This window comes from Salmo trutta, chromosome 8, assembly GCF_901001165.1.
Source record: "Salmo trutta chromosome 8, fSalTru1.1, whole genome shotgun sequence".
NCBI classification, from domain to species: domain Eukaryota; kingdom Metazoa; phylum Chordata; class Actinopteri; order Salmoniformes; family Salmonidae; genus Salmo; species Salmo trutta.
Genome location: NC_042964.1, coordinates 13,978,962 through 13,992,606, shown reverse-complemented (window position 1 = coordinate 13,992,606; position 13,645 = coordinate 13,978,962). Strand labels below are relative to the sequence as shown.

Here is a 13,645-nt window from a genome sequence, read left to right as displayed (position 1 = left end):
CTTGGAGATTGAAGCATCATCACATGCTGACAGTGGGACTGCTCTTTTGTTCTAATGCTGCACCACTCTCCATAGCCCAGCTGCTGTAGACCCCCTGCCATTATGTAAATGTCTCCTAGGCAACAAGTCCCCCTAACAACCCCTGCCCAATGGCTATGGAGTGTGTGACTCGGAGGGACTAAACATCAAGCATAGTGCTGCACACATGGCTAGTAAAATGGGGATTTTTTTTTTTTTTTTTTTGCTAGTACTATACAAGATACACAAAATAAAAAAAGGTGACGAGAACAGAACAATAGAACTTGAAACAAACGTTTAAGACCTACAACTGACACCACAACGTAGAAAGTGTTAAGTGAAAGCCAGTTTGAAGAAGTGATTCTTTATCTCAGACTTAAAGGACGTGGTGGTCTGGGGCATGCGGAGGTGGGGGGACTGCAAGGAGTCTTTGATCATTTGACTAGAGTGACCCTGAAGGCTGTTCACTGAGGTATTGGAGACAATAGGCATTGAGGGGTTTTGAAGACTAACAGGAGGCTTGAAGTTGATTCTAAATTGGATGGGTAGCCTGTGGAGAGAGGCTAGAATGGAGGTGATGTAGGCAGATCTCCGTGTTCCTGTGAGGACCGTGGCAGCGCTGTTCTGCACAAGCTGCAGCCTGTGGATGCTTTTTGAGAGGAAGGCATTGCAGTAATCGAGTCGGGAGGTGACGAGGGAGTTGACCGTCTTTTCCAGATCAGGTTTGGAGAGAACAGGATGAAGCTGAGTGATGTTTCTCAGTTGAAAGAAAGATTTTTTGCAGACAGATTTTGTAATCAGAGAAAATGAGGGAGGAATCCAGTAACACCCCAAGTTTGCAGACTGAGGAGGACACTGGGATGGAGTGGCTGCCAAAGGTAAGAGTGGTGATGGGACTGTTTTTGGTGTGATGGGGAGTGCCGATGAGGATTGCTTCTGTTTTAGTATTGTTGTGTTGCAGGAGGTTGTTTGACATCCAGGCCTTTGTCATCTAGACAGCTTGTGAGGGTGTTAATGGAAGAGAGGGAGTCCGGGGTTGGTTTTATGTAGATCTGTGTGTCGTCAACATAGTGTGTGCGGTTTGAAAGGTATGAGGTGAACCAGTTATGGGCGTTACTGTTGAGACCTATGTATTCCTTCAGTCGACCCAGGAGGATGCTGTGGTCAAACTGTGTTGAAGGCAGCACAGCTGTGTACATACCGCCACAAGCAAACACCAAGGCAACACTCAGCGAACTGTACAAGATTATAAGCCAGCAAGAATCCTCTCACCCGGAAGCAGTCAGTGTCCCAGAAGTAAGCCCGTTTAAAATAACATTTCTCAAAATATCACCAACACATCCTGGCCCACAAGACGATCCAGCATGCTTGACCATGTATACACAAACATCCGTGACGAGAACAAAGCCATCCCCCGCCCTCACTTCAGCCAACAGATCACGTCTCTCTGTTCCTACAAGCAGCAACTCCAGAGAGAATAGTGTGGCGCTGGACAGAGGAAGCAGTTTCAATGTTGCAGGGTTGTTTTGAGAATACTGATTGACTGTTCAGAGTCATCCACCCAGGACTCATCCATCAACATTAAGGAATATACATTGTCAGTCAGGCTTCATTAGCAAATGTGTTGATCATGTTGTACCCTCAATAACAATTCGGACATACCCCAGCCAAAAATCCTGGATATACTGAGATATCCGTACAATGCTGAGAGCCTGTTCTGCAGAATTGAATGTAAGCAGAATGCGCGACACATACAAGCCAAGCTGGTACGAGCTCCGCAAAACCATTAGGGACGCAAAAAGATAATACAGACTCAAACTTGAGTTGATGTTTGACAACTCAGACTCGCGTCGCATATGGCTAGGATTACAGACTATCACAGACTACCGAAGACTACCTCCTAGATGAGTTTAACACATTCTATGCTCGCTTCGAGGCAGACAATACCGAGCCATCCAGAAAGACTCGCTGTTCTGGACTACCGGCGCTTTTGCTGTCCGAGGCTGATGTGAGAAACTCTAGTGAATACTCACAAAGCCACCAGCCCAGATGGCATCCCTGTTCGCGTCCTCAGAGTGTGTGCTGACGAGCTGGCAGGCGTCTTTTCAGACACTTTCAACTTCTCCCTGTCCCAGGTGGTAGTCCCCACCTGCTTTAAGGAGACAACCATCGTCCCAGTCCCCAACAAAAACAAGGTGACATGCCAGGCACACTGGACCCACTCCAATTTGCCTACCGCTTCAACAGATTCACGGAAGATGCCATTTCCTTTGCTAATCACAGGGCCGCAGCACATCTGGGCAAGGGGAACACCTGTGTGAGAATGCTGTTCATTGACTACAGTTCAGCATTCAGCATTCTATTGTTCCCTCCAAGCTCAACACCAAGCTCAGAGCCGTGGGTCTTGACACCATCCTCTGCAACTGGATCTTGACTCTTAACACAGGGGCCCCACAGGGGTATGTCCTTAGTCCTCTGCTGTACTCCCTGTTCAACCATGACTACATTGCTTTGCACGACACCAACTCCATCAAGTTTTTCAACCATGGTTGTTGGCCTGATAACCAACAAGGATGAGTCAGCCTATAGGGAGGAGGTAAGTGAACTGGCATTGTGGTGTCATGACAGCAACCTTTCCCGCAACGTCAGCAAAACAAAGGAGTTGATTGTTGACTTCAGGAAGCATACGAGCGAACATGCCCAGATCCACATCAACGGGACTGCAGTAGAGTCAACAGTTTTAAGTTCCTCGGAATCCACATCACCGAAGACTTGTGCGTTGCGGCCTGGTAATGGAATTTCTCAGTCCACGTCCCAAGGCCCTAAAGCGGGTGGTGAAGATGGCCCAGTACATCACTGGGACTGTGCTCCCACCCATCCAGGACATCTACTCGAAGCGATTCCTGAGGAAGGCACACAGCATCATCAAGGACCCCACACACCCCAGCCACGAGCTGTTCTCTCCCTTACCGCCAGGAAGACTGTATCGGAGCATGAGGTCTGATACCAACAGGCTCAGAGACGGTTTCTATATACAAGCCACCAGACTGAGGAACACTTTAACTGGACTGACCTGCTCTGATTCTTCACACCTTAGCACACACACACACACAGTACATTCATGCTACACACACATCACAACTGCTGCTACCAGATTCTTATTTCCCTTACCCAATACACGTGTAAATATTGTGCCAATACTATAAATTGTGCCTTACTGTAATATACTTATCCTAAAATGTTTATTCTATTCCACAGAGCCATTAACTTTGTTTGTGTTCTTATCTTTTATTATTTCGTATTGTTGCTTGCATTGTCGAGAAGGAACCAACAAGTAAGCATTTCGTTGGACGATGTATACCATGCGTATCCCGTACAACTAATAAAACATGAAAAAAAAACATGTACTACCAGCAGCACAAAAACAATGATATAAGGATTCCATTTCGATCTGATGATACCTATATTAGAACTGGGATGAATTAAGATGGAGTAGCTTAGAAACATGTCAGTCCCACAACAACAAAACGAGAAAAATACTTTCAGTAGTTCAATGCTTTTTTTATTTTCCAAAATGCCTCATCCTGCCTACTGAAATCAAAGTGAAGAAATCAAATGATGAAATCAAAACTGACAAAAAGTACACAGACATTGGGTAATTGTTTGGACTGAAAGTACTGTAAAATGAATGAAAAAAAGAAAATGCAAAAAACACCAAAATATCACTCCAATATATCGTTGCTGATTACACACATACACAATTGTAAAATCACATGACAGATACTAACTAGTGTTAAACAATTTTCAAATCTTGCAATAATAACAGATGATACATGAAAATTCAGAATTTGATCCATCGCAATCGCACATAGAATCTTTACTCTGGACTGATGAAAATCCATGAAAGAAGTAAGGAACACAGGCAAACGCAAGTGATGTATCTCACAATTTCAACTTGATCCACACCATACAAGTCCATGACCACATAATAAAAGTACAGTTATTGATTTCCTATTCTACATTTCTATTTGCTTTGAAGCCTATTTATCACCAGGAACGGACATCAGCAAATAACACATTCTGTGCGCTACTTAACAAAGTCCAAGAACACAATTTCCATCCCTCACTCTCTTCTCTCGAATGTACCTAGTGTCACCTCACTTACATAACTGGATATCATTTTCCCAGGTGCCCAAAGTGTAATCACTGGGATGAGTTTCATCCTGTTAGATGAGTTTCGAAGCTTGATGCCCTCCCCTTCATATTCATCACGTGATGCACCTTTAATTGCACCCTATTCCCTATGGGCCCTAGTAAAAAGTAGTGCACTATATAGGGACACAACCCTTGTTCGGTGCCACCTGTTAATGTAGTAAATAAAAGGCAGCCGGCAAAAACATCCTGAATTTATCTCTGTATAGTAAGTAACCTGTCCGCCCAACGTGCTGAGCTATAGATTTAGCCATTCCCCAAGTTTTAAGCCTCGCTTAGACCCACAATGCATCAGCAGTAGTTTTAAGGGTTGAAATCCTGACTTGAGATATGTTTTGAGCAAATCTTTAAGTGACTTATCTTTAACACTTTACATGATATTATTTAAGGGATTTATACATACTTTAAAAACTTATCAACGGTTTATAAATTACTTATAAACACTTTACATTAAGGTATATTTAACATTTATTTGTAAAGTCTTGATGTAAAGTATTAAGGTAATCTAAAGGACTTAGCTAAATAGATATGATTTATATGGAAGTTGGAGATGTGTGTGGCATCTCACAGTAGTATTCAGCCTTGTGTTCTTAGCCCCTTGCTCTGGATGTTTAACGGTTTACTTTAATTGATTCCCTAAGCATTAACCAACTTCACATTGACACGTTTAGTTTGACAAGACACGCGAATCCACGAACACCACAAAAACCAGCATCCTAAGTAAATACATCCGCAGTGGCACTTTAAGTCATCTGGATAATAAAACGGTAAAATCCTAAAACGTGACCCTTTCGTATCCAACTCCCCACAATGTCTATGTGGCCACCAACCACTACTATAACACCTGTGTTATTTTGTGTGTTTCTCTTAGGGCACTAACACTATCAACTAATGCTATTGTACTAGATTCTAGCTTGTCATCACACATTATTGTACCACTCAGCAATTTGACCTTTGTTGTGGTCATTGGTGAGTGGGTGATCTGTATGATGCACAGCGACCCTAGCAGTATATTTCCCACTGTATTCCATACTGTATAAAGGTTTTTGACATGTCCATTCATTACTCCCATCCTTTAATTTTTATACATGACAATCACACATTCTGCCTTACAACATACTTGATGCCCATTTTCTTCCTCCGAAAGAAATACTATTGATTTCACTTACTTTGAATGCTACCATCACATCACAGTGTTGGAGGAAATTAAAGCATCTGACAGTGCAATTACACCCTTCTTTTTGCTTCAATCACTCATTGATTTCTGTCCAATGACAGCTTGATGAAGTGAAACTCAATAGCATCCCATTTGACTAAAATAGAACCATCATTGACAGTGTCCCCAATACCAAAACATTTACTCTTATCATCTGTATATTCTTAGCTGTATTCTCAGTGAAACCGAATAAGCAGATCCAACCTCCTTCAATCTCTCTCCTGTACACACACCAAACTCAATAGCTATCCCCTCGCTCTCCTCAACCCTTGTTATCCCATTGTCCCAAGTTTTATTTTATGCTGATTATATATATGGTCCTTACTACTATTCCTCTGAATATCTTGGAGTTACTTTCTGGCCTTGTTATGAAGATGAGTAGATAAGTGGCCATCATGTTTGTCTGCCTCTAGTGTCTCCAGCTCCAGTCGGTGTGGTACACAGATCTGTAGCTTGGCTGCTGCTGCCCCCTCAGGGGCCTTCCGTTCCCATGACTGGCCCCAGAGTGCTCGATATTGGCCTCCGTCAGGGACCTCTGGGGCTGCGACTGTCTGGGCAGGGACCTGTAGCCAGCTGGACCGGCGGGGGCCGAGGCCGTACTCTTGGTTGGGGACAGGAACGGAGGCATAACTCTGCTGAAACTCTGGCTCTGACCCTGGCTCTGCCTCTGGTTCCATCTGTGGTTCGGGTTCCATCCCTCAGTCATCCTGGGAGGATCATAGGACACCCTAGACTTCCACTCAGCAGGGGGCTCGGGGAGCAGCTTGCGCTGGGCAGCCAAGCACACGTTGAAGGCGATGGCCTGCTGGAGGTTCTGGAAGGTGAAGGCCTCGTCGACCAGGCCCATGGGGTGGCGGGCTGCGGCCTCCCAGGGGGAAGGAGGCTTGTGACTCCTGTCCAGCCAGGACATCTGCCTCCCCGGGGGTGCTGGAGCAGACGAGGCCCGGGGTTTATATGAGACGGAAGGGGACCCAGACGATGACCGGAGGCCCAGCGATGGTGCTCTGGCGGCGGGTGGGGACAGAGAGTAGCTCCTGCCAAATGCCTGGAAAAGAGACATTCAGACATGTTTACTTCAGACAGGGACTGATATTTAAGCACGCTCTTGTCTGACTATCCTTCCAGCAAGAACAAATCACAGTGGAACTTGGAAAATGGCTTAGACATACAGTAGTTTGAGAGCTTCCTTTGAGCATTTAATACCAACATATAATCCAGTATTCTCTTCCCTCTCTTGCAGCAACAGTCATGTATAACTAACTGTACAGCTTCATGTTAGTTTATGTTCCAAGTAATATTTTTGATATGGTAGGTCGATTGTTTATCAACAATAATATAAAGCAATGAGAATTCATTTTTGATCACCTTTCTCACAATAGTTATGCCATAACTCATTAGTTTGTGTTGTCTTGGTAAATGGCAAAAGAACGGCACCGTCCATCGTGTGAGGAGTATTTTGGTAACCTGAATCATGATATATTAGGAGTTGCCATTCACGCTGCTAGTATACTGCACAAAGGCCTGCTCTCATTCACGCTGCTAGTATACTGCACAAAGGCCTGCTCTCATTCACGCTGCTAGTATACTGCACAAAGGCCTGCTCTCATTCACACTGCTAGTATACTGCACAAAGGCCTGCTCTCATTCACGCTGCTAGTATACTGCACAAAGGCCTGCTCTCATTCACGCTGCTAGTATACTGCACAAAGGCCTGCTCTCATTCACGCTGCTAGTATACTGCACAAAGGCCTGCTCTCATTCACGCTGCTAGTATACTGCACAAAGGCCTGCTCTCATTCACGCTGCTAGTATACTGCACAAAGGCCTGCTCTCATTCACGCTGCTAGTATACTGCACAAAGGCCTGCTCTCATTCACGCTGCTAGTATACTGCACAAAGGCCTGCTCTCATTCACGCTGCTAGTATACTGCACAAAGGCCTGCTCTCAATTCTCAAAACAACTATTGATGTTCTAAAGGAAGACAACTCTACCAGAATCAGGATAAAACTTGATAGAGAATTCCTATTTAAGAAGCTACAACTTTAGAAAAAAAAGAACCATTTGAAAAACCCTTTTTGGTTCCAGGAAAAACTATTTTGGTTTCCATGTAGAGCCCTTTCCACAGAGGAACCAAAAAGCTCTACAAGGAACCAAAAAGGGTTCTGCCTGGAACCAAAAAGGGTTTTGCTATAGGAACAGCTGAATAACCCTTTTGGAACCCTTTTTTCTAAGAATGTACTTTTCCATTTTTTGTTGTCACAATTCCAACACTTGCCCGACTTTTGATTTCTCAGAACAATTGGCTTATGAGTGTGTTTCCAAAATAAGCCACATTTATCTTGTTTAAATTGGATCTGACTGGCTTTGTGGATTACCAGCATCACTTTCAAGGTGTCTCAATGAGTCAGCAAATCTTCTCAAGGGCCGTTATCTTGTCTCTCTCATTATATCAAAGAACAGGTCCCTTTTAATTCCCTATTAGGATCCCTGCACAGGCAGAGGGAATGTGTGTGTCGATTGGGCAGTACTGGCAGGCTCTCTTGTATGTTCAAAAGTCATCCTGCAATTTAAACCACTCCGAAGGGAGTGTGCTGCCATCTGGTGAATAAGTGTAAGAACAGCCAATAAGATCAACTCATATAGAACGTTGTCAATGGCAGAAAAAGAAAATGTTGAATTGTACGATTCATTTTAGGGGGAAATTCGATGACTAACTTGTTTAGTGAGTCAAGATATCTGGTAAGCTGTAAGAAGAGTCCAAGAATTGTCTTTGCGATCCAGCTGTCACTATTTTGACTGGGACGCATATGAATCGGCTTAAATAGATTAGTAGACAATGTAGCTACATTAGATCATGTTTTATTCAAGATTGATGTTAAAGAGGATTTGTACACGTGAAAGGATGTTGCCTTTATTGCATTTGGTTTATTTGTTTATCGGGATATACAGTAGGAGATTTTGAAAATGATTATCTATGGAAAAATCAATATCTCCCTGTTGTCGCATTTTCTATTTTACTTCCTCTATCTTTTTTCCATTGCTAAATTGTAGCTCAAGCTTACTGTTTTTAATCAAATTAACAGATAGACGGTTGTTAAATGTTGGTGGAGTATGAATAAGTGTGTTACCTAATGTTAATCCAAGTGTTTTGCAAAGTTTGACAGTAATCAAATCAACCAAACCTGCACTTTAAACTACCTTCGAAAGGTAAGGGTGGTCCTATCCTGGGATCACCATATGATATCCCAGGATAGGACAGGCCATGTACAGTTGTAGGATCTTCATTTGATCAACCTTTTGCAGGGTGACTTTTCTGCCATGCAGGAAATGTAAAACTTGTGGTGTATTTGAGGTTTAAAAAGGCTCGATTTCTCCTTACGAAAAATATCAACCCCTACAAAAAGGGCCATTTAATTATAATCCACATAATAATTAACATTTCCTGTTGCTGCAGGATTATTTTCCTGCTGTAGCAAACTGGCTCAGATTAAGCTCCTACATCTGTAGGTCTTTGGAGTGGACGTTTGTCAGAGGTTTTTGTGTTTTCAGACAGATGTTCGACTCGCTCCACATACGGTGCATCAGTGTTATGGGTCAGATTATCAAGATTTATGTATTTCAATCCCCTACTGCCGCTTAAAATAGCCTCTGACCAGGATAGAAGGAAAGGCATGAACTAATCGCTGATTTCCAGCCACCACAGGGAATGCTTGGGTGTCTGCCTGGGATTGGAGGGGTGACATCAAATTTAGATGGGCACCATTGAGTCTGGCTTTACAACACCATTGGGGAGTCCACCTAGCATTAGCCTTTTAATGATGTCATAATAGCTGGGTCCATTGGAAAGGGTGTCTGCTGGGCTGGCGTGACAGCGCTACTGTACACAGGGATTTCATATTTGTGATTTTCACTCGACTACTACGTAAGAAAGCACAATCTATTAACTACATCCAATGGAAAATACTGAGATGAGGACATGTGTTGACACACAGTTTTGGGGTCTTCTGTCATTCAGTTCACCAGGAAACACAACATGTTGTGCATCAATCAATGTTTTTCCCATTCATTCTGCAACTGTCCCATTCCTTAGCCATAAATCTGCCATGGTTTAGTCTTTATTGCGACTAAAAGCCTCTGCCATAACACATACACAGGTCTTTGTTATTAAAATGAAAATGTACAACCAAGAAGAACACCTAAATAAGTATTCCCCTAGAATGCATTAAAAAATACATAAATCTACAGTATGTAAGATTTAAGAAGCAGGTGTAGCCAAAAGGCCAGGACAGGACTCTTCTAGTCAGGTCATTTTAAGTGAGGATGATCAAATTCCCTCCCGATATAGCCTGTGCCTGCGGTGGGCACCGAATTGATATTAAAACTCCCACTCAACAGACAACATCCCCTTGACAACATCTCTAACATGGCTCACAACACGATGTGATGATGCAAGACCGGACGGGTAAACATTTACACTGTAGGTCAGAGCTTGCTCATTCTCCAGTCTTGTCCAATGAGGTTGTCCAAGCTGGAAATACCCTTCTGTCACCATGAGTTCAGGGATGGGAATGTGCTTTTTGAGCACTTTCCTCAATTCTAGAGAAGTCTAGAGTTCGAGTGAGGGACTCATCATATTTCTAAGCAGAGGCAGCTGGCTTGTAACAAGGCTTTTATAGACTGTGAGCAGTGAGCTATTATTGGACAGTGGTTGGCTCTCCACCATTTTGAATTTACAATACTTAACCACAGATGGTGCTAACAGTGGTAGCTAGCTACCTCCACTCTATCAGCACAAAAGCATGTTGGGTATGCCAATGAACATGTCAGTTGTTTAGAAGGTGACATGGAGTAGCTGCAACTTTGTTTCTCCTCTATTCTAGTTCACACTGTTCTCAAACTCCCTTCAGGCTGTGATTTATTGAACGTATTATTTGTATTTCACTATGACTGAAAATAGTTGAAGACGTCCTACTGTTTAAAAAATCCAAACCAAAAATCCATGGGTGTTCCTATTTGAGTTAGGAAGTAGCAAAAGAATGAATGTGGGCGTTGTCACCCCTCCCAATATGGTGCAGTGGTAAGGTGGGAACAGAGTTGTGCCAAGTATAAAGAAGGTGTAGAGGAAAAGTAGAGAGTAGCAGAATGGGATGTGAAAGTGCATGCAGAAGAGACCAACCAAGGAAACGCAAACGTAACCATAAAAGGCATTTTAATGGCACTGACATGAATCGTACAGAAAGTGCACTATGAAAAAGAAAATGAAAAAGAAACAACATACATAACAAAAGAAAGAAACTATAACAAATGTATACCATTCAAATGACAGGGTGGTTCATCCGAACTCACCTTTTTTTCTGTAACTGTGCTTATTTCAATATCCCTTTTATAATGTTTTTTTGGCATTATGTTAAACCAAAGCAGGTGTACAGAAACATTAGAAGAGTGAGAAAAGACAGAATAGCTGGAGGTCTAGTGAGCGACTGCCATTCATGTTGGTGAAATAATACAAGCCCACTAATCCTCCCAAACCAACAGCTTTCACTCACGCACACACATAATCTGTGACATGGAAAAGTTTACATTTAGGGACCTAACATGACGCAATAACTGTATTATTTCAAAAATGAATCCAAAACAATTCAAGCAGGGTCTTTTGGAAGACACTGAATGAAATTGTATGAGATCTACATCTTACATTTGTGCAAGTACATTCCACCTCCCACCTCCAAGAGACGGGACCCTAACAAAAAAATATTAGACTTGTATGTATACTACAATTTATAAAATACAAAACATTCCCTTTTTGCAATGCAATTTATGAATGTTTGGTAAATGAAGTAGCCATGTTTCCTATTCACGATTGCATATGAACATTATATCCACCAAATCTAAGTAATGTCACTGTACTTACAAAACACATGTCAAATGAAGCCAGACGGCTCTCAAACCTGACCCTAAATATGTTTCCACTGACCACTCCAGGTCTCCCTAACCATGTCGAGAGCTTGGGACGAAGGTTCTATCTACATTTGTCTAAATTTAGTTATTGACATAGTCTTGTTCTGTTCAATGTTCTCTACCTATAAAGTACTCTAAATACCCCAAATCATGTTGTTCTGTTCAATGTTCTCTACCTATAAAGTACTCTAAATACCCCAATTCATGTTGTTCTGTTCAATGTTCTCTACCTATAAAGTACTCTAAATACCCCAATTCATGTTGTTACACTTAAAATAATAAATGGCTGACACCATTCAAACCAATGAGGGTTTGAAACTGTACAGCCAATTATCTCAGAATGGTCTTTTTGCAGATAGAGCCTTATAGTCCCAAGCTCTCGATGTCTTAAACCTCCTCTTAGTCGCTACTTATAATTTTCTCAGCTCATTCAAGGTCAATTTTGACAAATGATTGCACATCTTAACAGCTAACAAATACACTGTTGATATTGCAGAAGATCTTGTCAAACTTGTCACTGGCTCACACACCGCCTTAGTACTCCAACCTCTTCTTAAAATCCCTTTCAAGCTTCTCTCCTTTCCCAATTTTAACTTTCTCAGCAATATACAGTCACCTGTTCCTCTGAATTCCTGCTGGCTATTATCCTCGCTCACATTCTGGCAATGCCTGCTCACAGGCTCCACTGATTCACGTCATAAGTCTATTGAATGCATTTTGTGGATTTCCTGAAAAACTACATTTTTATCATTTTGGGGCTTAGATAATTAAGATATACCAATATCATATTTAATTTTCTATGTATTGTGCGTTGCAATATTGCAAAGAAACTAACATTGAAAAGCTTTGCTTGAAAAACCAAGATATTATATAGTTGTATACGAGTAAAGAGTGAATGCATAGCAGGTGGAAAAAAACATCCAAACTTTATATATTAAAGGCCCAGTGCAGTCAAAAACGTGAATATCCTGTGTTTTATATATATATAAATATATTTCCACAGTATGAGGTTGGAATAATACTGGGGAATTGTGAAAATTATTTAAAAAATTGTGTAAGAGCCTGAAATTTTTGGTGGGATGGTGTTTTGGCCTGCCTGCCGACATCACCAAGCAGTATAAGTTAATATACCAATAACAAAGAGTTTCAAACCTCTCTGCCAATAACATCTAGTTTTCAGGTTATGTAACCCTCCCATTAGGCTCGTTCAATTAGGCCCCTCACTTAGACCACTCCCAGACAGTCCTAGCAAAATTCTTGCTTGAGAAATTGCTCTTTGCTAAGACGCAATTAGTTTGTTTTTGACAATTTTTTTATACAAAAATAAAACAGTAAGGTACTTAATTCTTACACAGAAATGATTTGATATTGAGATCAAAACAGCTGCATTGGGCCTTTTTTAAAATTCTATCATTTATTTAAAAAAATATGTTGGCTATAAAATGTTGAAAAGGCATCTTAAAAGCTTTCTAGGAATATATTGCATTTATATGAATGTACTGTGCTATATGTTGTAACTAGATCTAATGTTCTTTTAAGCAAAGATCACTTAATTATGTAATCAGAATCACTCTTTCCCCACAGCTGCTGGCTTCCACACCTGGGCTGAACTCTTTTTGGCCATGAACCTGGGCTTTGGAGCGGTGCTGCCCCCAGAGATGGACTCAGACTTTGCCGCTATGGGAAAGCTGGGCACCACGTAGGTACTGGGAGGTAGTGGCTGATATGGGGCTTGGGGTGCTGCTTGGTAGGGGGGGCTATGGGCTGGTTGGTAAGAAGGGTTTTGAGCTTGCTGCTGGGGTTGATAAGGGGCTGGAGGGGCTTGTTTGTAAGAGGGATTATATGGATGTTGGTAAGGGCCAACAGGAACCTGCTGGTAGGTATTGTTAGATGGCTGGTAAGCATTAGGTGGGGCTGGATGGTATGGACTATCATGCATGGGTGGTTGAGGGGGAATCCCGTAGGGCTGCTGTGGATAGGGAGCATTCATTTGTCCAGCCGGCTGGACAGGGGCAGCTTGCTCATATCTTATTGGTTGGTTTTGGTTTGGAGGGACTGGGGCAGGCTTTGGTGCGGCGGCCTTGGCAGCCTCGGCAGCCTCCACTGCTGGGCCATAAGTAAAGAGGGAGGCATTGAGCTGATAAGGCTGATGTTTCATGACATCTATAACGGCAAGGGGTTTGCAGGCAGGTTTTCCTTTACCTTTCTTTGCTTTAACCGCAGGGCTAGATGGAGGGGGT

At 42.4% G+C, this 13,645-nt stretch overlaps 1 protein-coding gene across 1 annotated transcript in view; it reads right to left on the bottom strand.

The window, feature by feature from the left end:
* Positions 1-3,562: 3,562 nt before the first annotated feature.
* Positions 3,563-13,645, bottom strand: part of LOC115199232 (synaptopodin-2) — a 40,433-nt gene continuing 30,350 nt past the window's right edge. The window contains exon 5 of the mRNA XM_029761856.1: positions 3,563-6,491. Within this exon, the coding sequence (XP_029617716.1) occupies positions 5,856-6,491 (636 nt within the window). The 3' untranslated portion in view covers positions 3,563-5,855. The remainder of the gene's footprint in view (positions 6,492-13,645) is intronic.